At 51.3% G+C, this 22,155-nt stretch overlaps 3 protein-coding genes across 6 annotated transcripts; 2 read left to right on the forward strand and 1 right to left on the reverse strand.

The window, feature by feature from the left end:
- Positions 1-16: 16 nt before the first annotated feature.
- PDIA2 (protein disulfide isomerase family A member 2) lies at positions 17-6,715 on the reverse strand. Of its 3 annotated transcripts, none has more exons than XM_034441348.3 (11): positions 6,140-6,715; positions 4,159-4,362; positions 3,624-3,757; positions 3,192-3,329; positions 2,987-3,100; positions 2,504-2,629; positions 2,109-2,303; positions 1,684-1,804; positions 869-1,050; positions 669-758; positions 17-179 (listed from the first exon to the last, which is right to left on the reverse strand). In XM_034441348.3, the coding sequence occupies exons 2-11, from the start codon at positions 4,304-4,306 to the stop codon at positions 102-104; spliced, it is 1,326 nt and encodes a 441-aa protein (XP_034297239.2). In that variant the 5' UTR covers positions 4,307-4,362; positions 6,140-6,715; the 3' UTR covers positions 17-101. The 3 variants fall into 3 exon arrangements, with proteins under 3 accessions (XP_034297239.2, XP_034297237.2, XP_034297238.2); XM_034441346.2 differs by having other exon boundaries at positions 5,816-6,715; XM_034441347.2 differs by lacking the exon at positions 2,987-3,100 and having other exon boundaries at positions 5,816-6,715.
- On the forward strand, positions 6,708-13,845 carry LOC117679441 (histone-lysine N-methyltransferase EHMT2-like). The gene is made up of 13 exons (XM_060684030.2): positions 6,708-6,808; positions 7,002-7,045; positions 7,290-7,397; positions 7,497-7,601; positions 8,150-8,304; positions 8,658-8,804; positions 8,959-9,106; positions 11,872-11,949; positions 12,032-12,153; positions 12,427-12,513; positions 12,600-12,678; positions 12,817-12,983; positions 13,528-13,845. The coding sequence occupies exons 1-13, from the start codon at positions 6,796-6,798 to the stop codon at positions 13,781-13,783; spliced, it is 1,509 nt and encodes a 502-aa protein (XP_060540013.1). The 5' UTR covers positions 6,708-6,795; the 3' UTR covers positions 13,784-13,845.
- Positions 13,846-13,922: 77 nt separating this feature from the next.
- Positions 13,923-20,579, forward strand: RGS11 (regulator of G protein signaling 11). 2 transcript variants are annotated; one of them, XM_034441350.3, is made up of 17 exons: positions 13,923-14,306; positions 14,398-14,494; positions 14,794-14,844; positions 15,106-15,212; positions 15,434-15,485; positions 15,586-15,644; positions 15,840-15,916; positions 16,002-16,083; positions 16,446-16,514; positions 17,559-17,582; positions 17,891-17,952; positions 18,230-18,343; positions 19,193-19,308; positions 19,448-19,535; positions 19,729-19,867; positions 20,040-20,122; positions 20,206-20,579. In XM_034441350.3, exons 1-17 carry the CDS (start codon positions 14,244-14,246, stop codon positions 20,330-20,332), a joined length of 1,410 nt encoding a protein of 469 aa, XP_034297241.1. In that variant the 5' UTR covers positions 13,923-14,243; the 3' UTR covers positions 20,333-20,579. The 2 variants fall into 2 exon arrangements, with proteins under 2 accessions (XP_034297241.1, XP_034297240.1); XM_034441349.3 differs by having other exon boundaries at positions 13,994-14,306; positions 19,729-19,891.
- Positions 20,580-22,155: the final 1,576 nt, after the last annotated feature.

The following is a 22,155-nucleotide window of genomic DNA, read 5'->3' on the forward strand; positions in this document are numbered from 1 at the left end:
TGAGTTTCACACAATCTTTTGAAATTCAAGGTCTTTATATTGTTTATGACGCTGTGGGGACCTCCTGTAGAAAGTGAGGCTCAGGAGGGGGCCATCAGGATTTATAACTCCTCCCTGGACTCTGTGATCTCTGGTGGATTCATCCCATCGTGCTGTGGCTCTTTGGGGGTCTCAGCAGCCTAGAAAAGCAGAGACAATCTTTACTCAAGTACCCAGGTATGGACTGTTCTCCAACAGCAACCACTGTGCATATAGGCACAGCACTGTTTGTTTGCAAAACAGACTTAGGAAGCTAAGGCTGAAGTGAAGGTGAGGGAAGAAGGCAGGCTGAGGAAGAAGCCCCTCTTTGTTTGAGACTGGGATACTGTTTCCTCCCTGCCCTCCCTCCCTCTCAGGGTGATTGTCCAAAGTACCATGCATGAATTTTCATTGAGAACCTTGGAACCAAGGACTAGAATCCACATTTTAGCAAGACCTAGAAGCTGGCTTATATCACTGGGAATTACAGCATAGACATCCCAGGAGTGTCTCCCCAAAGTCCAGGTGGAACCTCGAGGAAAAGACTCTTCCAGGCATTCCAAATGGCCTCTCTAAACAGAACCTTCCCTTTGCATTGGGCTGAGTGGGAAAGCTGGGTAGCCCCTCTTCTGTAGGGGTCTGGTACTTACTCCAGTCTCTTTGTTGGAGAGGACCTTCCATCCTCCCTCCAGGAACCTCGAGAAGCTCTCCAGATCTCTCCCACCTGTGTACTCAATCACCTGGGCAGGAAACCCTCAGTCAGCATGGCCCCACCTCCCTCTTCCCCCAACCAGCAGCCAGGTCCTCCTCCCTCAGCCATGTCTTTAGAACAGGCCAAATGCTGTTGTACCTGCCGGCCCGGCCCAGCGGGAAAGAAGTACAGGGTTGGATAGCCACGGATGGTCAGGTCTGCCACTTCGTTGGCTGTGGCGTCCATCTCTGCAATGACCATATTATTATGATCTTTGTATTTCTCTCCTAACTCTTCCCAGGCCGGGACCAGTGCCTTGGAGTGGGGGCACCAAGGGGCATCTGTGGAGGCAGATATTCTCAGATTAGAAATGCTGAACACTGCCCTCGGTTGTGAGTTGCACAAGCTTGGGCTCGGATTGTCTGTGGCTGCAGTGCACAATCCACCTGCCTAAATCTAACATTTGGTTGGGGATTCAGTGTGGGACTGTCCCAGTTGCATCAAAGCCTGTTCTGGAATGCAGCCAGCAGGCGGGGGTGGGGGGGAAGAATTCAGTTGGTGTTTTATACAACACTCTCCCCCCCCCCCCCGACTGAGAGTTAATTGCTTCTGGGAAAGGTAAAACCCTTTGGGCAGGTATGCAACTGTACACCCGTCTGGCAGGCCCTGTGGTCATAAAAACTACCCACCCCCAATCTCAGGCCATGCTGGGACCTTTAGAAAAGCTATCCATACAGTTTCAGACACGCATTTAAGCCAGTGGAGCAGGACTGGTTTTTAGTCCCATTTGCTTTGATGTCCAGAAAGTCTGACTGGGCACAGAGGGGCTGTGGCCTCATATGTGAGCCTTCGGGCCTTTCTTGTGGGAGGTATCTGGCTAGTTGGTTTGCCCAGGGACCCTCCACTTCCTGGAGCTGCCCTCCAGGGTCTCTCTTAGCATTAGCTTTGTCTGTGTTTGAGGTCCAGATGCTTACAGAATTTCACAAACACGTTTTTGGTTTCATCAAATGCAACTTGCTCAAAGTTCTTGCCCACCACGACTTTCACCTGCTTCTCATTCCTGTCATTGGGGATCTCCTCACTCATCAGGTGGGGCTGGAAGAGAAGGCAAACCAGAGATTCAGCTGCTGAGAAAGGTAGTACTTAATTGGCAAAGGGGTATGTTCTGGTTTGTCCTAAACTGTGTGGCCTTGGGGGGGATGGGGGACGCCTGGGTTTTTTTTTTTTCATGGAAATGCATCTGCAGCTTTTTCCCGGAAGCATGCCCAGAAGGGCCTTTCCTGTTCAGGTCTTGGAGACGGAATAAGGAAGACCTGGCTAGGGGGTCTGCCTTCCTCCCCAGATGTCCACATGCACCAGGGTGATACCCCCCCTTTGCCAGATGTCAAAGACTGCCCACCTGAATTTTCCCCTGCAGAACCTCTTGGCAAAAGGTGTGGAGGCCATGAGCCGTGAGTCCTTCTGTGGCTAGCCGGTATTTTTTGTTGGCCGCAATATTGATGAAACGGAGGGCGGGAGCATCGTGGGCCTTAAGGCCGAAGTACTGCAATACGCCGGCCCCTTCCCCACTGACATCCACCAGCAGGAAAAGCACCTGTGGTCTCAGACAGAAGCCCCCAGCCACGGATGATGGGTACGAATTTGCCCTGGTGGCTGTTTCATTACAGCCAGCTGGGTTTCCCCTCCCCCTAGCTGGCTTAGCAAGAGTAGAACTGCCTTCCAAAGAGGAAGGGAGAGGGCATGGTCTCCGCAGGAGCAGTTCCACCTGCTCTCCCATCTCCCTCCTGGACTCACCTGACCCCGAAATGCAGTGGCGCCCTCTCGAAAGGAATCCAGGAGCCCTAGCTGGGAATCCACTGACTTGTTGATAAAGAGCAGCAAATGGTTTGGGATCTTTGCCCCAAATATCTTGGAGGAGTTCTAGGGGGAAACCATTGGCAGTTACCTCCCCTGGGTAGAGAGACCTCAAGCCATTGGACACAAAAAGCACACATGGTGCAGCTGGGGTAAGCAGGCGGGCCATCCTGAAGGTCTGGAGCATTCCTCCTCTCCTCTTTGACCTTTGAATTATCCTGACCTAACAGGACACAGGCAGGGGGCTCCTGCACAGGGTAGCAAAACAGCAGGTCTGAAGGAGTTGCCCCCACACTGCAACAATGGATAAACTGCCCACTGCAGTCCCTTTGATGGATGCCACCACATGCAAGAGAGAGGGGAGGGGCTGCCTCTGCCAGCAAGGAGGCTGTGGTCTCCCTGATGGGAGCTCAGCTGCCTGACCTTATTTGTGAACTCCATCACCAGGTCTAGGCTCTGCACAGAGATGAATTGAGCCAGGTCTTTTCCATCCAGGCCTAGCTCTGTGTCAGGCAAGAAATCTACCCGCTGACCATCCTGCAAATATATCAGTCAGGAAACAGTTTCTGCAGAAGTGCAGCTGCACCATCCCTTTAAAAGCATCTTGAAGATACTTGCACCATCTTACCTTCCGGAAGAGACAGATGGTGTCTTCAGTAATATTGTACTGTTGGAAGAGCAGCGGGTTGTCCGTGATGGCAAAGGCTATCTCAGGAGTGTCACTGGCCACATCACTGAAGAGACCCACATCTGGATCGTGCAGATCCTAGAGAGAACGGGACAGGCAGAGGCAACTCTGGAGATCACCAGCACGGAGAGAGGAAGGGCTGCAGTGTGAGGCCAGGAGAGAGGGCACCCTTTGCTTTCTGGACAAAGTCTGCCCCTGGACAACAACTGAAATCCCTGGTTACATCTTCCACCCCCGGAAAAGGTTCAAAGGCTCTGGTTATTTTTGAGGCGCCCCCTCCAGTTCAGGGAGTGAATAGGGGTGAAATTTGGAAGAGAAAGTATGTCTTGCCTGTGGCAGCTTCAAAAGGGAAAAGAATGGGATGTCATTTACCTGGAAGAATCCAACTACCGCAACATTGTGGAGATTCACAAAAGCAGTCACTTCATCAACGTCTTTGAGCAGCACCAGACTGAGCCCGGCTTTCCGTTTAATCCACTCCACTATGTCCGCAGCCTCTTGCTCACCTAGCATGGGAACCAGGGGAGGAGTTGAGAGGATGCCTGTCAACCCCCTTCCTCACCAACAACTCTGAACAAAAGGACCATGGCACTTATCAGAGAATATGGGGAAATCTGAGCAGTGGCTGAAAGACTACTGTAATGTCCACGGAACAGATATTCTGCTCCTCTGTTGAAAAAAAACCATGCTTACTCGATAACAATAAAAGGGAAACAAAAGACTGGGCTGCTCATAGAGAGAGAGGGAGAGGGAGTAGGTGCTGGCAGGTGCCCACTGCAAAGGTCTAGGAATGGCAGGTTTCCATCAGATTCCAAGGAAGATGCTGGTGATGGTTTCTCCTCTGCTAATCCCCTGCAGTGGGTTCCTCTGCTAGAGCTGGTTGTGTTTCACCCACTTCCTGGCTGACCTGGGAAATCCATGGGGTGGGTGCGGTTTCCATCTCGGAAGAGTTTGAGGACAGGGTAGCCCGTGATTCCAAACTCTGCCCTCAGTGTCTGTTCCTGGGTGCAATCGACCTTGGCCAGTCTCACTAGGGAATCTTCCTTCAGCAACATGGCTGCTCTGGCATATTCTGGGGCCAGGGCCTGGCAATGCCTCGACCAGGGGACGTCTGAGGGAGAGAGAAGAGAGGCAATCAAGAAGAGCAGCAGCTGAAAATCGGGATGCGCAAGAGAGTGATAGTCCTTTCCTCTCTCTCTATACCAGAATCTTGGGGTGGGGGGTGGGGTGGGGGGGTGGCGGCACCTAGTGAGACTGAGTGACGGAAAAGGAAAGTGCTTCTTCCTGCAGGGCATCATTGGAAAGAGGCATAGCTCAAAGGCCGAACCAACCCAACCACTAACATCTCCAATCTCGAGCATTGCAGGACAAGATAAGAGCAGTGCTTAAGGTTATAACAAAGGTGAGGTTGGCTTCTCTGTGGGTCTGACAGCTTCCAAGGCCCAAGAACTCAGCATACCAACACAGGTCACTTGAGGGACTTTGGATTTTATTTATTTTTATTCTTTTTCATTTTATTTATTCAATTTATATGCCGCCCCTCTCTGAAGACCCAGGACGGCTCACAATACACCAGTGTATTAAGACCAGTGAGAGCCAACCTCTACCAACTGAAGTTGTAACAAAGAGCAGTTGCTTGGAGCTGGCCAAGAACTAACTGTCAGGCTCGTAGAATGAGTGCCAGATGTGCAGGTAGTGGGAGGCATGGTGCGCACCTTGTGCCAAATATGCACCACTCTGTATGTTCCAGGGGTTAAATGCTCCTGGTTCGGACCGGATCGCCCAATCCAGTAGTGATGGTGGCGGGTGGTTCGGAGAACCGGTAGCAAAAATCCCTGCCCATGCTCAGCTGAGCTGCGCAATCATCAGAAGCTTTTTTTTTTTCTTTTAAAAGCATTTTTTCTACAACCTCTTCGGCTGAAAAAATGCTTTTAAAAGTAAAAAAAAAAAGCCTCTGATGATCGCACGGCTCAGCTGGGATCGTCAGAGGCTTTTAAAAGCATTTTTTTTCTGCAACCTCTTAAGGTTGTAGAAAAAATGCTTTTAAAAGTAAAAAAAAAAAGCTGGCCACACCCACCGAGTCACTACCCACTACCACCAAGCCACGCCCACAGAACCAGTAGTAACAAATTTTACATTTCACCACTGGTATGTTCTCCAATCTAAGCTGCTATAGGGATTGGCTTGGGGTATTTGCAGGCCATTGGCTCTTTTGGGAACAAATGCTGTTTTATATAAAGATCCGATTTGTGGTTTGTGGGATAGTTTGTTCAAACAGGTACAGCCTTGTGTACTGGCTGTCCCCAAAGCAGCAGGGAGCAGGAAGAACAAGGGTTGCCTTCTGAGGCCATAAATGGCACCATGATGGCACCGCCTGGTACCTGAGACTTGCGCAGATTCAGTTCTCTTCACTCAAATGGGAAGTTTGCCCCTCCCCCAGAAGACTGCTCTCCCCTGCAATAAGGTGGCATCTGCCTTACAGAGGTCCCAAGAGAGCCCTATGAAGATTTCCAGGTTCCTCCCATGCTCCTCCTCCTCCTCCTCTCCACCAGTACTCTACTCACAGAATTCCACCAAGAGTAGCTTATATGTCTGCAAAGCCCTGGCAAAATTGTGCTGGTTCAGCACCAAGATGTTTTCTTCCTCCACCCAGCTGTTGTCCACCTGTGTCCTCGCAGGCTGAAGGGAAATTATGGCTAGCCACAAGAGCAGCAGGTAACCCATGGCGGTGTGAACAGTGGAACTCAGCATACCAACACGGACCCAGAGATGCCAGGCAGAGCAGGGCTGGCCCTGATAAGGCCCCTGTGCCCAGACACGTGGCTCTTGGTGAATGGCTCTGCCAATCACGACCAGGAACCTCCACCTGCCAACTTGCTTGCTCTGACCTTGCTGCCTGAAGGAGCCCTTGTTCTCCTTGTCAAGAGGAAGGCCCTCCAGCTTGGGGCTCCCGTGGCTATTCTGCTGGTTCTTCCGGGTTTTCAGGTAGAGTTAGAAGGAAAGTTGCTCAGAGCAGCCCCTGAAGACCTCTGAGCTATGAGAGCTTTAGCTGCACTTCTGTCCAGTTGTTCTTTGGGGCCAGAGTGGGAGACCCAGGAGAGTCTGAAGCTGCTTTGGCTTCTTGAAGCAAAGCTATGACGCATCTGCTAGCATGGGAGGGCAGAGATCCATAAGGAGCCCAGGATCTGAAGGGAGTCATGGGCATTCTCAACGGTGGCTGCCCCACGGAGACAGAAGCCCAAGTGAAGGCTGCTCCTCGCTCCTGCCCTCTTTTCAGAAATGCAAGAGGGTTGGAGGGGAGAGCTCCATGGCTTCCCAGCAGATCTTTAGGGACAGTGCATTGTGCCTGGAAGGTCTTCTCTAAAATGTTCTCAGCAGTCCCCTGAGGAGGAGGAGGAGGTGGCAATGGTACTTTTCAGGACCAAGATATTCTGGTAAGATCTCCCTCTTGTACTACCCAGCCTGAGCAGAACCCAAGACCATTCTGTGGAATGTCCATCACTGCTGAATTCTTTAACAGTTTTTAGTGTTGCTAGGAAGCAGCATGGGCCTGAATGGTGAGGCAGACCTGAGTTTGGAATGGGGGGCAGAACTGAGAGGTGGGGATGGACTGTCTCAGATGCAGAGCAAGTCCGGTGGTCCATAATCCACCAGGCAGCATATAACCGGCTGCTTTCTAGGGGGTGGGGTAGGACCCAGCCTCCTGCAGCAATATATCACTCTGTATCTGTTGTGAATTCCTCCCTGCAGAAAGCAAAGAGTCGGGCCTTAACAGAGAGTCTCCTGAAAGACAGGTAAAGGGGAGCAAGGGAGTGGCCGAAAGCTCTCCAGAATGGCGCCAGCCTCCCTTCCTCTTGGCCTCTAAAGCACCGGTGAGAGGCTTCATTCAGGCTGCCTGGCTCAGCTTTGCCTCTGCTTAAACTGAGGTCCTGCCCAGCAATTGAGTTCAACCAAGGCCAGTTGGGGGAACCGTGTGTATGCGAGTGTCAATGCAAGATAAACCGGGAGATTTCTAATTGTTTTGAGCATCTCCTGTAGCAGGAGGAAGATGAGACGGCGGCCCTTTTGTGTGCAGCTGCAAGGAAGGGTTGCTATGACATGACCCAGCAGCTCCTCTCCCAGGGAACAGGGGCCATGAACAGCCAGGTAGTGCAATGCAGCAAGAACCCGGTGGGGGGGGGGGTTCCTCCCTTCCTGCATCCACTGAGACTGCCCTTTGCTTTGGGTCATTTGTTTCTCCTCCAGGATGCCACTGGCAGAACCCCACTTTTCTGGGCCACAGAATACAGACACGAGAGACTGGTGGAGCTGTTGCTGTCCCATGGGGCAGACCCAGATGTCCGTGACAAAGTGTGTGCAAGATAGGGGTTGTGGGGGAAGGGAAGGGGAAGGGGGTACATCCAGCAACTGCCTCATACAAACCAAGAGGGCTGCATCTTGAAAGGGCTGGAAAGAGGCAAGACCCAGCCAGGTGCCCCAAAGAGCCACAGAGTCACACCTGGCTTAGTTCCAACTGCACCTCCAGGCTCAGCTTCGTGGATGTTGTAGCAGTGGGCCATTGAGCCTCAACAACCCTGCAAAGATAAAGGAGGGAGTCTTGGGGGCAGAGGGTCCCTACTTCTGGGCCCTGTCCAACAAAGGGAAGCAACTTTTCAACAGCCCTCCAGACTGACCCAGCCCTGTTCTACTTATCTGGAAGTTCTTCCCTTCATCAGAGTGGTCTGCAGATCTCATCTATCCAACCTTTGAGAAGGGGAGCAGTTTGGCAGAGGGCCTCTCCCTCTCCCACTGCTCTTCCCAAGGGGCTGGGATTTCAGGGCTGCCTAAGAAGAAATATGCTCGGAACAGGGCCTTCAGCCAACTCAATTGTGGGTCTCTGCCCTTCTGACCCCATGTAGGAGGGGAATCTTTGCCTGCACAGGGCGGCCTATTTCGGCTCACCCACCATTGCTAGGATGCTGCTGGAAGCTGGCTCAGACTTGAATGCAACAAACCATTTGGGTAACTCACCTCTTCACCTGGCAGCCCAAGAGAAATGCCACGAATGCCTCAGGTGAGATAAGTAGGCGGGAGGATCTTCACATAGTTAGGTCACTACACAGGGTAGAGCTTTGGAGGAAAGCTGAAGCCTTTCCTCCAAAGGCTTAATTGCCTTTGGGTTAATTGCTCAGTCTTTTAGGTCTATGGGGCAGTTGTCTACGCTCATCCCTCTTGGTGAGAAACCCATTTTGGTTGTTGGGACATTCCAATCCTAGCTGTGTCCCAAGATTTCCAAGGATGGATGGGAGGGGTTTCTTGTGGAATGGGAGAGATTTTGAAATAAGATGCTTTTGACTGTATGGAGTTCTTTGGAGTTCTCCTCAGGGCCACAAAGCCCAGGGCCCTGACCTCCTTCTGATCTTGCAGCCTTTTCCTGGCCTGTGGCGCAGTCTCTCTGAAAAACAAAGCAGGGCAGCTGCCCCAGCAATGCACCCAGCTCAGCTCCCCCTCTTGCAGGGCTCTGCAGGCCTTCTCTGCCCAGTTGCCAGGTCAGGTAGAGCAGATACTCAGCAGGTGAGTCAGTCACACTTTCTCACTCCCTCTCTTCTGCCCATCATGTCTATATTGCCACCCATCTCACAAAAATATATTCCCAGTTGACGGGCACTTCTCAGACTGCGGACGGCGCTCAGCACTGCCCGCCTGCTGCCATGCCTTCTCTTCCCAGGGACATCTCCCGGGGCTTCGAGCAGGTTGCCGTTCCCTGCCTCAATATGGTAGACCAGGAATCCTGTCCCAGGGATTTCCTCTACATCACAGGGAACATCTTATCAGGCTCAGAGCTTCTTCCCACAAAAACCTGGGATCAAAGTCAGGTAAGAGATTTTCCTTCCTTGCTTCCTTTGGGATGGGAAGAGCAGGCATGCCTCCCCAGCATTTGTATCACGTTATCTGGGGCACATGTGTGTGCATTTGTGAGTGTGTATGTGTGGAACGGCAGGAACCAAACTTTAGCTTTTGTGATAGCATCCTTTGAATCAAAGTATTGTATATACTGTATGCTTCCTCGGTGGCCTTTCCATAGCTAAGATAAGTCTTTGGGCATTTTCAGATTTTTTTAGTGAGCTTCTTCTTTTTTTAAAAAATAGTTTTATTAGGTATTTTACATTTTTAAAAATCAAAAACACAATAACAAAAGAAATACAAAAAAGGAAAAAAGAACATACACATATATCAAACGCTAAAATACAAAACTAACAGTTATATACAATTTTACAACTTTCTGCATTGACATTTGTCTTTACATTTAAATTCCATCTTCCTAATCCTTCTCTTATTTTTGTATGCCCATAATTAACATTTTTGAGCTTCTTATGTAATCACATTTATTTTTATACCATCTTCTCTTTTCCCTGTTGCTGGAATTCAACTGTAATTTTGAAATCCTTCTTTGGAGGAATGTATGCCATCTTTCAGGCTTCCTGTCTGGGATTTGACTGTAGATTATGAATTTTCTGAAGAGCCCTGGTGGCGCAGCAGACTAAAGCACTATTATTAACATCAGCTGCCTACAATTATTGCAAGTTCAAATCTCACCAGACTTAAGGTTGACTCAGCCTTCCATCCTTTCTAAGGTAGGTAAAATGAGGACCCAGATTGTGGGGGCAATAAGCTGACTTTGTATAAATATACAAAAGTACGAAGGCTATTGCTTAACGCATTGTAAGCCACCCTGAGTCTCCGGAGAAGGGCGGCATATAAATTAAAAAAAAAAATTCCAATATTTGTGTTCCGCATACCCAGTTTACTTTCACTTAAAATCAAGATCTCCAACATTATTGCTGTCTTCCAGGGTTTCTGCTACTGCCACTTATTTGATTAAATTATTCCTGTTGCTTAAATCAAATCAAAAATGGATCCTTTTGTGGTTTCTTCCACCTTCTGAAGGAGAAAACTACCACAAAACAGGCTAAGAGGTCCATTTTTGTCTCCTAGCGCATGTCGGGGTAATTAAAGCCCTATCAGTTACAACATAATGCCCTTTGAGAGAATCAGTTTCCTTATAAGAAGCATCATGAACATCTTGTATTTGATTTGGTGGATGGCACAAACCACAATTTTGTTTTTATTCTTCCTTTATTTTTTTTTTAAAGGAGAAGGCTCTTTTGAGGGAATTCAGTCCATCCCCCAGGTAATCCTAGAAAACTAACCTTTATTAACCCCATTTCCAAAGCCAGTAATTCACTCTGTGAGAATAGATTGGTAGTAATTCATTGTGATATTATCAGTCTCCACAGAGATGAGAAGGAAAGAATACCTGTCTGGGAGCCTGGTGAACCTTGGCAGCTGTGTTATCCCTTTCTGATCTTTGCTCCCAGAAGACTGGCATTTGCGAGTCAGCATATGCAGTATGACTGGCCCAGATTTGGGTCAGCGTCTTCTTTGCAGATAATAACTACATCCCCTTTCCAATATCAGCCTCTTTTCTCCTTACCGAAGATTCAAAAGCTTGCAAAGATTTTTTTTCTGAAAGCTGTTCTTGCTGGCCTCTTTTGTTCATACTCTTTGAAGAGAGTGTCTTCTCTCTTGACTTCAGCATTTCCTTGGTTGGCCCCAAGAGCCCCTCACATGATCACTAGCAGTGAGTTGTTTCTGCTGCAGACAAATGCTTGTTTGGTTTCAGACAGGAGGGCTGTATGTCACAAGCCCTGCAGTCTCCACTCCAGCTGCCTTTATTCCTTGTTCTACCCACTTGGGGAAGGTTTGTGGGCAACGTCTCTCTCAGTCTTTGGTGAGCTTGCTTTCTCAAAACTTGCCTTATTACTTAAAATGAGGATGAGATTTGGGGCCTCTTACTTGAGGATTAGCCTTCTTGGAGTCAATACATCCACTTCATAAAATACATATTTAATATTTTAAGGAGAGATTCATACGTCATCATTCTTGGTTTTGTTTTTTGTTGGTGTGTGAGAGAAAACTGTTCAGCCCAATACAAAAGAAATGCAATGCAAAAGATACCTAGTTCTTTTACTGAGACTCACTTTCTTCCATTATTGAGAGTTTAATATGGGGAGTGAAATCCCTTAACCAACTGTAGTTGAAAGGACAAGCATCGGGTGGATCCTTTCTCTCCATATTAGGTTTTTCATCATTTTGGGAAGACTTTACCCATAGTAGTTTCTCTATAGCTTGAAGAAAGGAGAATATTAAAGGCTATTTAGTGACTCCGTTTTTAAGAGGTAATCTTGATTCAGAAGTGGTAACTGCTGCACACCACGGGGCTCCTGAAAGCCATAGGTACACAATGGAAATGAAATAAAAACAAACTTATTTTTTCAGTGGCACCAACTATTAATTTTTGCCAGAAAAACTTCCACATTCCATGCTAAGCAGTAGAATTGTGTTGGCTAAGGCCAGATCTAGGCTGCAGTCCCTTGTGGGAAGAACAGCAGCTGTGGTAAGAAACAGCAAAATCACCAGAAGCATCTTTCTTCATGCAGCTGCTGTTCTACCACCCTTGGGGATCAGAACGTGGCTGGATGCCGATGGGTACCTGGTGGATTCACATCTTGCCAGCTCTCTCTGCAGAGAGGGACATGTGTTGGACTGATCTTTTTCCTGCTGCTTTGGTTAATTTCAGGGCTGCCGGTGCGATGGAGGTTGCACTGTGGCCAGCTGTCCCTGCATCCTGCGCAGTCAGTGTTCCTGGACCCTCACGGTGAGATGCCCAGGCTTACTTCTCCCTACTGAGGGGGTGTTACCCTTCTTGAATATCAGCCAGCTTCTCCTTGCCAATGCAGGGTGGCCAACTCAGGCTGGATACCACTGGCACAGCCCCTGAGATGGGATCCATCTACGAATGCAGCATGCTTTGTGCTTGTCCCAGGTCCTGCCCCAACCGGGTGGTGCAACGTGGGCTCCGGTGAGTGTGCTGAGGTGTCCTGGCTCCTGCTGGAATACCGGGGGCAGTTTTAGGTGACCCTGGCAAGCGCCAGGCCCGACAGGCAATCATCATCATCAGAGATTTACTGACATTCCATCAGATCAAGATGCTCACAAACCACTCTGGGCAGCTCTTCTTCCCTGCAGGGCCAGTTCACCTGTATGAGCTGGGTGGGATCTGTCCTCCCACAGCTGCCATACAACAACATATTTCTGCAAAGGGAGTAATCAGAGGCCTTTCCTCTACTTGCAGAACCCAGCTCCAACTTTACAGGACAGCTGCCAAAGGTTGGGGTGTGCGCACAGTGCAGGATGTGCCCCATGGAGCCTTCCTTTGCCAGTGAGTTCTGGAGCGTGGTTCTTTTGCTGCCCCTTTGAGGAGGGGCTGGGAGGAAGAGCAGAGCAACCCACCTCTTTCACTACCAGGTACTTCGGGGAGCTGATTTCCAATACTGAGGCTGCACATCGAGAGGAAGACACTTACTACTTTGTGGTGGACATGCAGGTAGAATCTGCCTTAAGGGGGGGATGTGACTGGGGGGGAAGGGAGCTGGAAGCAAGGGCACTGCTTCATACGTCCCCATTGTTTCTAGGAAGGGGTCAGTGCCAGAGTAGCTCTGAGTTCACAGCTTTTGTCTTGCAGGATGGGCAACAATGCTGCCTCGATGGGCGCTATTATGGCAATGTGGGGCGTTTCCTAAATCATTCATGTCAACCCAACTTGGTGGCCCTACAAGTTGCTCTGGGATACGACATCCCTGGGATTGCCTTTTTCAGCACACGAGCCATCCAAGCTGGTGAAGAACTTGGGTAAGTGACCCTGGTCCAGATCCAGTTGCTATAGGGCAACCCCCGTTGAGAGCAGTGGATGCTGCGGCTCTAAGCCTACCCAGGGACACATGTTATGGCTGACCATGCAAAAAGCTCCCTGGAGGAATTTGATAGCCGATTAATTAAGGAATTAACTTTCTGACTAATCTGTTTTATTAAAAGACAAATGTTCATGAGCAATAGGAATGGCACTAGCAATTCCAGATTTGTTGCTAAGGTACCATAGACCAACAAGCCTCTCCTTCTATTGTGTCTACAAGTTCTGTAGAGTTACAGGAGATATTAGGGGGAGGGGGGTTTCCCTCCTCCCTGAAGGCTTCTGGGGAAAAGTGAGGGGGGGCATAAAGATGAGGCCGTGTTTAGAGAATGTGCAATTTTGCCTGCGAAATGATCGCATTTGGCACCTGCTTTGAAGGTTGGGGAGAGCTAAGTTACTTTACCGGGCTTCCCTTATTGCTCTCCCTCGCCCAGCTGGGTGCGCGGGCGTCACAGGGACGGCATCTACCTCCGCTTCCCCTTGCAGATTCGACTACGGCGACCAGTTCTGGGAGGTGAAAAGCTGGAATTGCACCTGCCTCTGCGGCTTCCCCGGCTGCAGACGCTTGGCGAGGAGTCCCGCTCGTCTTCCTTCGCCGGCCGCGGGAGACCCCGGCTCGGGGCCCAGTTCTCCCTGCCCTTCGCGGCCTCCGCTCCGCGGCTTCGCGCTCAAGACCAAGCGCTCGAACCCCCTGAAGAGAGTCACCCGTTCCCGCCTGGCTCGCGAGTCTCGGCCGCCCTAGCGCTGCCCAGGGCCTCGCCTGCGCTTCTCGAAGCGCCCCAATAAAGAGCCCGCCAGCCCCGGCGCGCGTCTCCGTGTGTGTCTCTGTGTCGGGCGGGGGAGGGCGGGGAAGCGCCCGGGGCCGTCCCTCCTTCGCTGACTCCGGGCCCTTTGCCGGCCCGCTCGGGCAAGGCAGGCTCGCCCAGCCGCCCTCCTCCCTCTTTCGGCCTCCTGCCGGCAGTCCCTACGGAGCTCGCCTGGCACCGGCGACAAGCGCGCGCCTGCGTTTGTTGGCCGGCACTAGCGCTTTGCACGTGCGCAGAGGCGCTCGGACTTTAGGGAGTGGCCGCCCGGTCGGCAGGCAGACAGATGGCAGCACAGATGCTCGCCACGGCGCCGGGACGGACCGCCGCTTGAAGAAGCGGTTCAGCGCCTGCGTGGCCGCCTGCAGCCGTAGTTCGCCCGCCGGCCGGCCCGCCTCCATGACCATCGGCTTTCTCAGCCCGGGGGGCGCCCCCCGCCGTCAGCTACCGTGCCTCGCCAAGGTGGGATGGGGTGGGGTAGGGTGAGGGCTGCCGGCCCGCTGCCAGCCCCGGCCCGGGCGCTGAGCGGGTATGGATCATGCCTCCCCCGTAGATGGAACGCGTCGTGGTCGGCATGCAAGACCCGGATCTGGGCGTCCCGGTGCGGAATCAGCGGCTGCTGGTCAGCATCATCCCGCACGCCGTGACCGGTGGGTGCCGCTCTGCTCCCCGGGCTGAGACCGCAGCATGGCCCGCCCGAGGCGCTCGCTAAGCGCTGAAGGGTCCCGCGGCTGCCTCTTGGGCGGTTCCCTAGGCGACAGCAGCCGGGAGGCGGAGGCTCCTGCAAGACCACGGAGAAAGGCCTGTTGGGGAAGGGGCTTCTCTTCCGTCCCTTCCTCACCTGGAGGTCTGGGTCATCCTCCTGAGGGTCTTCCACCCCTTGGGTGCAGTCTGGCAGCGGATTCCTTGCTGCACCAGCGCCCCTCACCCAGGCATCTCTCCTTTTTAGGGAATGACATTGTGGAGTGGCTCATCCAGAAATACAACATCTGGGAGGAAGGTGAGCTACCTGGATTAGGTTTGGTGGAGCTGGCAAGCCTTCCCCCCCCTCCCCGTTGCTTTTGCCTTCTGTGGCTGGGAAAGCCTAGCTAGAGGCAAACAAACATCCTATTTAGCCTGGCCCAGTGAGGAAGGTGGCTTTTCTCTGCAGGAGTCTTGGTTGCCTGGAAGGCTGCCCACCTCCCCAGCTATTCAGCTAGCACTCTGCCCACCTCCCCAGCTATTCAGTTAGCACTCTCAACCCCGCCTTTCCCTCCTCTAGAATCCTTGCATCTTGGAAACCTGCTTGTGAAGCATGGCTACATCTATTCTCTGAAGGATCCTCACATGCTGCTCTTGCGAAGGGATGAGACTCCCTACAGGTTCCAGGTAGGTTAGAGTGAACCAGCACCCCCCTGAGACATGGAATTGGCTGACACCTCAGCTATGTCTCTAAAAGAGATGGTTGGATAAGATGGCTTGGAAGGATCTTTCCTCCAAAGGTCTTGGGGAGGCTCCTGAGAAGAGTTTGGCTAACTCTCAAGCAGAGAGAGGCCCCCTGCTTCTGCCCCAGGGCAGCTGAACTGAGCCTCTCCCTCTGTGGCCTACAGACCCCCTATTTCTGGATGAGCACCCAGTGGCTGGCCACTGACCTTGATTATGGTGAGTATGGCAGTGGTTTTATCCCCAATGGCCAGGCCAGCCTTTGCCCCCCCCCCCCCTTCAGCTGCGGCATGCCTGAGGTCACGGTTTCCTGTTTCAGCCATCTATTTGGCAAAGAGGAATATCCGCAAGCAAGGTGAACTCCGTGAGCTTGAGAAGGTAAGGGTGCCTGGGGTTTAGGCTAGTCCCCGAGGACCAGGGAGTGTAACTGGTTGGAGGACTGAAACGAAGGAGATCCCCAGGCAGCCTCTCTCCTTCCCCTGGGTGTGTGGAGCCCCTTTCCTCCCCTTTCTCTCCAGAGCTGTGAGGAGAGCACTGACCCTCGCATGTGACGGGGTGGGCCATCTTCTGTAGGAGGATTATAGGCAACTGTGCAAGAGGATCAATCATATTTGGGACTTCGTGGTGATGCAGGCTCGGGAGCAGCTCCGGTGAGCTTGCAGGAACAAGGTCTGCGCCTTTGGGATTGGGGAGCGGGGTGGCAGCAGCTCTGATGCAACCCTTGCTTTTTCACAGGGCAGCTAAACAGCGGAGGAGGGCTGACCGGATTGTCATTGAGTGCCAAGAACAGGCCTATTGGCTTGTCAACAGACCCTTGGTGAGTGGGAGGAAGAGAGGGCTTGGTGCGCCAGGGCACCAGGGGAAGAGCGGCCAGGATTTGCACTGGACTTCTTGGCTCTCTATTTTGCAGCACTTGCAGCAAAATAGTTGGTGCTACCTCTCAACTGCTGAAAATCCTTCTGTAAACTGTGTCTGGAAATGAACCTTCCATGGCTCATTTATACACCAGGCATTTTTCCATTGCCCACAAAGCTTCCCTTTGCCTGTGATGGATGAATGCTGGGAGTGAGTTGCCCCTGGGAGTGAGTTGCAGAATTGCAGATTGGGGGCTGCCCCAGGAAGGGTTCACTGGGCAAGAGAATGGCAAGCCAGCCAGCCTTTGTTCTGCTTCACCTACAGGGGGGAGTCTTGGATGTGAGGGGTCCGAGGCCAGAGCTGAGGAGCCACTCCCTCACGCCTACGCAGCTGGTAAGTGTGTGTGTGTGTGTGTGTGTGTGTGTGTGTGTGTGTGTGAAGGGCTCCCTTGCTGGGACAGCTGGAGAGCGGCTAAGCTGAGCTTTCTTGCCTTCTGGAAAAGGAGGGGAGAAAGACACCCTGGCTTGTGGTCCAGTCCTTGGTTGGTTCCCCTTAATGCCGTGATGGCAAACCTATGGCATGCGTGCCAGAAGTGGAATGCAGAGCCCTCTCTGCTGGCACGCACGCCGTTGCCCGAGGTCAGATCTTTGTGGCATTTCTTTTGTGAGCTCCTGTTTCCCTGCAAATGATGAAACAGAAGCTCACGAAAGAAAAAGATCTTATGTGAGATGACCTCGAAACTTGACATCTTACCTCTTTCCGCACTGCTGGTGTTGGGATGCCATGCCTCCCACTGGCAGGCTGGTCTTTGGGTCTCTGCTGTGCATGCATGTACATATTTGTGCATGCACGCGCACATGTTTGTGCATGTCCACATTCACGCATGTCTCCATGTGCACGTCCACGCAAGTCCACGCATGGGTACCTTTCAGTTTGGGCACGCACAGTTTGGGCACTTGGTGTCTAAAAGGTTCACCATCACTGCCTTAATGGGATGCTATTGTCTCCTGAATTGTGGCTGCCTCCTGCCCAGTCAGCATCTGTGCCAAAGGCTGTGGTGGTGGGATTCTTTTGGGGTCCTTGCTCCTTCTTTGTGGGTTTGGCTTGTGATCCCCCTCCCTTCTCCATGACCTCTGAGGTCTACACTCTTGCTTGTGAGTTGTATGAGCTTCTTCCTCCCCCCCCACCCCCCCATTACTAACTCTCAGCGCCAACTTGCAAAATGGGGTTTCGAGAGAAAGGCAGGAAACTGTCTCTGCTGGTTAGGGCATTCAAAAGGTTTTCAAATGATTGTTTAGAAGTAGCAGAGAAGACTTGGGTTTTCTGAGCAAGTAGGGGCTGAATCAGTACTAGCAATGGACAAAAATTGTGGATGGCTGCAAGGGAGATTCCAGCTGGTGTGGCTAATGAGTTTCACTCTTTTCTCTTTTATTGAAGAACATGGACTACTACAAACAGGAGGTGAGTGTGTGTGTGCATGCATGCGTGCGCATTTGTGGCAGTGGGTGAAAGGCAGAAATTGGAGGCCTATAGGAAGGTTTGCTCTAAGGCAGGCCTGACAGGGGAGGGGTGGCTAAGGGGAAAGGAGGCGGGAAATAACAGGCAAGTGGCTCTTGATAGGAGACATTCAAACCTTTGAAAAGGTGTATACACACATGCACACAGTGTTCAAGGCAGTCTTCCTTAGGGCTCCTTCCCACCTGGATGTGGTGATGGAAGTTGGCAGTTGCTGGCACAAGTTCTTTGCCATTCTCTGTCCTTGGTTGCAGATCCATTATTACTGTGCTGCCCTGGGCAGGATGCGTGTCAAGTCCTCCCTTTGCCTGCAAGGGTGAGTGGAGAACCCGTGGCGTGGCCAATTTCAGCCTTGTTCTCAAGAGTTTTAGGAGCAGGTGCTCTGCTCCCCTCTCCCCAGTGACCGGTACCAATCAAGAATATCAAATGACTGAGTTTATTTCTGAATGCCTCTCTATGTCCTACTCTAACTTTTTCTCAGCTTTGGGAAGTTATCCCCGATGGGGGCACCTTGGCTGCTGCTTGTCCTCTGTCATTTGGAGCAGTGAGAGGGACCCCTCCTGTCTCCTCTCCACCTCCACTATCTTTTGCAGGTATCTCAAGTTCAATGAGCAGTATATGTCCCACGACCCCATCATCTCTGGCTGCCTCCCAAGCAATCCCTGGATCACTGATGACATCACATACTGGGCCATGAATGCTCCCCGGTAAGAGATTGGTGTGCCCAGCTTTCCCAAGTAGGGGGTCTTTGTTATTGGCGCTCAGCTCTTTTTATTTATTGATAATATTTATATGCCACCCATTTTGTGAGACACAAACTTTGGGCTGCTAACAATGATAAAAATATTCCAATAAACATATAAGAAAAACGCTCCCTAAGGATATCTGCCTGTCTCCCAAGTCAGACAGTGGGCACTGTCCCTTTCTCAAATGCTGCCATCTGGTTCGGCCTAGGAAGAGTGCCTTTTCCATAATGCCCCTGTTTTGTGGAACACCATCCCCTTGAGAGCCAGCAGTCCCTCCCTCTCCTAATTTTCTGGAAAGTTGTTCAGAGCCAGCTCTTTCACAGGCATCAGAATAAAAAGGTAGCCCTGGGCACTCCACAGTTGGACAGTAGCTGTTGGAGTGTGCCCACTGTCTGACCTGGGGGGGGGGGCAGGCAGATATCCTTAGGGAGCAGCAGTTCTGCAGATAGCTTGGCTTTGTGCCATGTAGGGTAATGACCAGCACCTTGAATTACACTAGGAAAGAAACAGAGAACTGGTGCACCTCGATAGTATAACTTAGTTGAGCTGACAGTACCCAAAATTTTGCAAGAATTCTTCAGCAGCTCTAATTTCCAGATGATCTTCAAGGGCAGCCCCTTGTAGAGCATGCTGCAATTTTCCAACCAAGATGTGACTGACAGTGAGCAAGGCTTTCCGGTCAAGGAATGGGTACAATTGGTATACAAACTGTATCTGTGTAATGGCTTTCCCAGCTATGGCTGCCATCTCTAGCCAGGAGGAAACCCCAAATTGCACAGCAGCTCTGCCCGAGACCCTTTTGCCTTGCAGGGTCACAATTCCCACCAAGCTGCGGGTGGAGCGATGGAGCTTTGGCTTCAGTGAGCTGATGGGAGACATCTTGGGCCGAGAGCAACTCCTAGAGTTCCTCAAGACAGAGTTCAGTGGTGAGCCCTTGCTCTGCTGGGTCAGAGGAGGGAAAAGGAGAAAGTGCGAGGAGGATCCATCAGGCTCCCAGGAAGCCAGTAGGGGCTCTGCCCTGCTTCTTGCTTGGTCAACTGGGGGCCTGCCTTCTCTCCCACGCAGCTGAGAACCTGATGTTTTGGGAGGCTTGTGAAGAGTTACGCCTGGGGGAAGAGGCCCACATTGCAGAAGCTGTGGACTTCATCTATCAGTAGGTGGCTTTCTCCCCTGGAGGATAGCGGGCTGAGGTTGTGCTCAACTTGGGGAGCAGTGGATGGCCATGCTGCCTTGCTTCTGGGGCTTGTGTGCGTCTGTACCTTTCCTCACTCTCATGTGGTGCCCAGAGCCTGCTAAAGCTTTGCTTTCCGACCTGCATGATCACTCCTCTACTGCTCCTCCTCCAGGGAGTTTCTAGCGCCCAGTGCCACCCGCTGGGTGAACCTTGACAGCAAAACTATGGAGCACACCTTGAAGGGTATCAAGACCCCTCACCGCTATGTAATGGACGATGCTGAGATGCACATCTACATGCTGATGAAAAAGGTCCTGAAACTACCAGGGAGAGAAGTAATGCTGTGTGTGTGTGATTGTGCGTGCGTGCACGCTACCCACCTCAAGGCCTGAGTGGCCAGACGAGCAGCAAGAGCAGGCTGATGTTGCATCTTCTGCTCTTGGGCTGGAGGATCTCTCTCTAAATTGCCCCCTCTATCACCAGGACTCCTATCCACGCTTTCTGAAGTCCGAGCTTTACAAGAAGCTGCTTGCTGAAGCCCTTGTGCCACAAGAGACCAAGAAGCGGTGAGTGGGTCAACCTTGGAGGAAGCTCTCTTGGAGAGTGAGTCAAGATCCATTGCTGATGGACCCGTTTTGCCTCCTGGCAGGGCATTCCCATTCATGAGGAAGCAGCCACGACACTCCAGCACGAGCCCTGCCTGCCTGCCCCCTCCCGGGGCCCAGGAAGTGAGATCTGAAGATGAGAGCCAGGTGGGGCCCCAGGAGCAAGGCTAAGGGGAATCCTTCCCCTCCCCCAAAGCATTTGTTCCCTGGATGCTGTAGGCATTTTGCCCCCACACCAGCAGGCATCAAGATGTAGGCCTCTCTCTGACTCACCTGGACAAAAGACTGCCTCTGGCTACTCTCCCCCTTTCCTGGCTTATCCTTCAGTGCAGCCAAGCCTCTGCCCTCTTTTGAGCAAGGCTGGCAGCATTCCTGCCTTTCATGGAATATCCCATTCACAATAAAGTCCCCTTCTTGACCCAGGCTGTTGTCATCTCACTGGGTATGGAGGGGGCCAGTCTAGCATTAGCCATGCCCTCCCCCAAATCTATCTGGGCCCTGTGTGTTGCTGTTCCATTCATTTGCTTCTTCTCATTGTGACCAATAGACCTGATTTTGTCAAGTTTCTGCCCAGCTAGCTCCTGCTTGGCCATTAGTGAAGAGCACCTAGTGGGTGGACATCAGATATGCTGCTTCCAGGAGCAGCATGCCCAATGTTTGTATGCAAGGGGACCTCCACAGCTTTGGTGGCAAATTTGCATAGTATTATGCAAGGCCGGATGAGCTGGAGATAATGTCCTTCTGTACTCCTCTGCACTTAAGCAGATTAGCTGAGCAGCCTGTTTTCCCAGCTTCTAAATGGCTGCCAGAATGCCACCCTCACAGGTTTTATCCAGGCCAAAGGCAACCTGGCCTAATATTGAAACAAGGCAGTGACCGTTTTCTGCACCTCTTTTGAGGAACATCCGCCCGTCACCTTGCAAACGGTCCTATCTAGGATTCTGTGAATGCATATGAAATATTCAGACAATTTCATAGTTGTTGCTCCTGCATAATTTTACAAGGAGACCTATGCCACTTGGAATATCTTCACCATGAATCTGCCAAAAATAAGCAGAACTGGCCATATGGTAAAACTGAATTTATAAACCAACGAACCCAATGTAAGAACATTTCCCTCTAGAAAAACAAACTAACACAAGAAAGTTTCTCTCCTGTCAGGATAGAGATGTTGGCTACATTAACCACCTTTGCCCAATTTAAGGCATTTGCAAGTAGCAAGAGGAAGGCTAGATGGAGTCAAAAGTGAGTTAAATTACAGCTGTGAGTCGGGGATTTCTCCCTAGCAGAGGCCTTTTAGCTAAGGTGGCTTCAAGCAGGGAAGGAGTCGGAAAGGGGATCTCCACAGATATGCATTAGAACTTCTTGGCTGTTAACAGCTCTGCTTGCTGACATGATTAACTATGTCAAACAAATAGCCTTCCCTAGTAAATAACTCTGAGAGGTTATTTTTAAAGCCATGAGAGGCAGGGAAATGGATCAAGAGCAGAGCCTAAGAAGGAAGCTGGGAACGCTTAAGCTGCTTCATCGTCAGAAAAGATTATGCTGGGGGCGAAATAAACCAAAGCTCCCCCGCCCACCCGAAAATTAAAGAGCATCTCGTGCAACCACCACCACCAGCAGCAGAACAGAGCAGGTCAGACCAAAAGGCAGTGCTGTGTGGGTTTCCTTTGTGGCCAAAGATCCCGAGGACCCACCTGGCTATTGTGGAGTCTCTCCCAAAAAGGCATACAATTTACCAGGGGCTCAACATGTCTGGCAGAGAAGACACAGGAAAGCACTTTAAAGGGAGAGCCCCCCTCCTGCCAGGTCCTTAGAATTGGGAACAAATGGAGCCTGGATGCATTCCTCAAAAGCCCCACACTGGCTACCTCAAGCTCCTGGATCTGCATCTATATGGGATGCAGAACTGTGTGTATGCCATACCAAGCCCTCCCTTCTGCTCAGCCCTAACCAACCTTGCTAGGCATCACATAGAAACGTACTGCTCATTT

This window comes from Pantherophis guttatus, chromosome 14 (assembly GCF_059756535.1).
Source record: "Pantherophis guttatus breed Tessera chromosome 14, ASM5975653v1, whole genome shotgun sequence".
NCBI lineage: Eukaryota > Metazoa > Chordata > Lepidosauria > Squamata > Colubridae > Pantherophis > Pantherophis guttatus.

Excerpts from the sequence above, each read along its gene's own strand:
- LOC117679441 (XM_060684030.2), top strand. Across the intron at positions 7,046-7,289 it reads GAGAGTCTCCTGAAAGACAG|CAGGAGGAAGATGAGACGGC; the intron begins GTAAAGGGGAGC and ends CATCTCCTGTAG. Across the intron at positions 7,398-7,496 it reads CAGGGGCCATGAACAGCCAG|GATGCCACTGGCAGAACCCC; the intron begins GTAGTGCAATGC and ends TTTCTCCTCCAG.
- PDIA2 (XM_034441346.2), bottom strand. The coding sequence starts at position 6,002 with ATGCTGAGTTCCACTGTTCACACCGCCATGGGTTACCTGCTGCTCTTG. Across the intron at positions 3,330-3,623 it reads CGGTAGTTGGATTCTTCCAG|GATCTGCACGATCCAGATGT; the intron begins GTAAATGACATC and ends CGTTCTCTCTAG. Across the intron at positions 3,101-3,191 it reads CCATCTGTCTCTTCCGGAAG|GATGGTCAGCGGGTAGATTT; the intron begins GTAAGATGGTGC and ends ATATATTTGCAG.
- RGS11 (XM_034441349.3), top strand. The coding sequence starts at position 14,244 with ATGACCATCGGCTTTCTCAGCCCGGGGGGCGCCCCCCGCCGTCAGCTA. Across the intron at positions 14,845-15,105 it reads ATACAACATCTGGGAGGAAG|AATCCTTGCATCTTGGAAAC; the intron begins GTGAGCTACCTG and ends TCCCTCCTCTAG. Across the intron at positions 16,084-16,445 it reads GGCTTGTCAACAGACCCTTG|GGGGGAGTCTTGGATGTGAG; the intron begins GTGAGTGGGAGG and ends CTTCACCTACAG.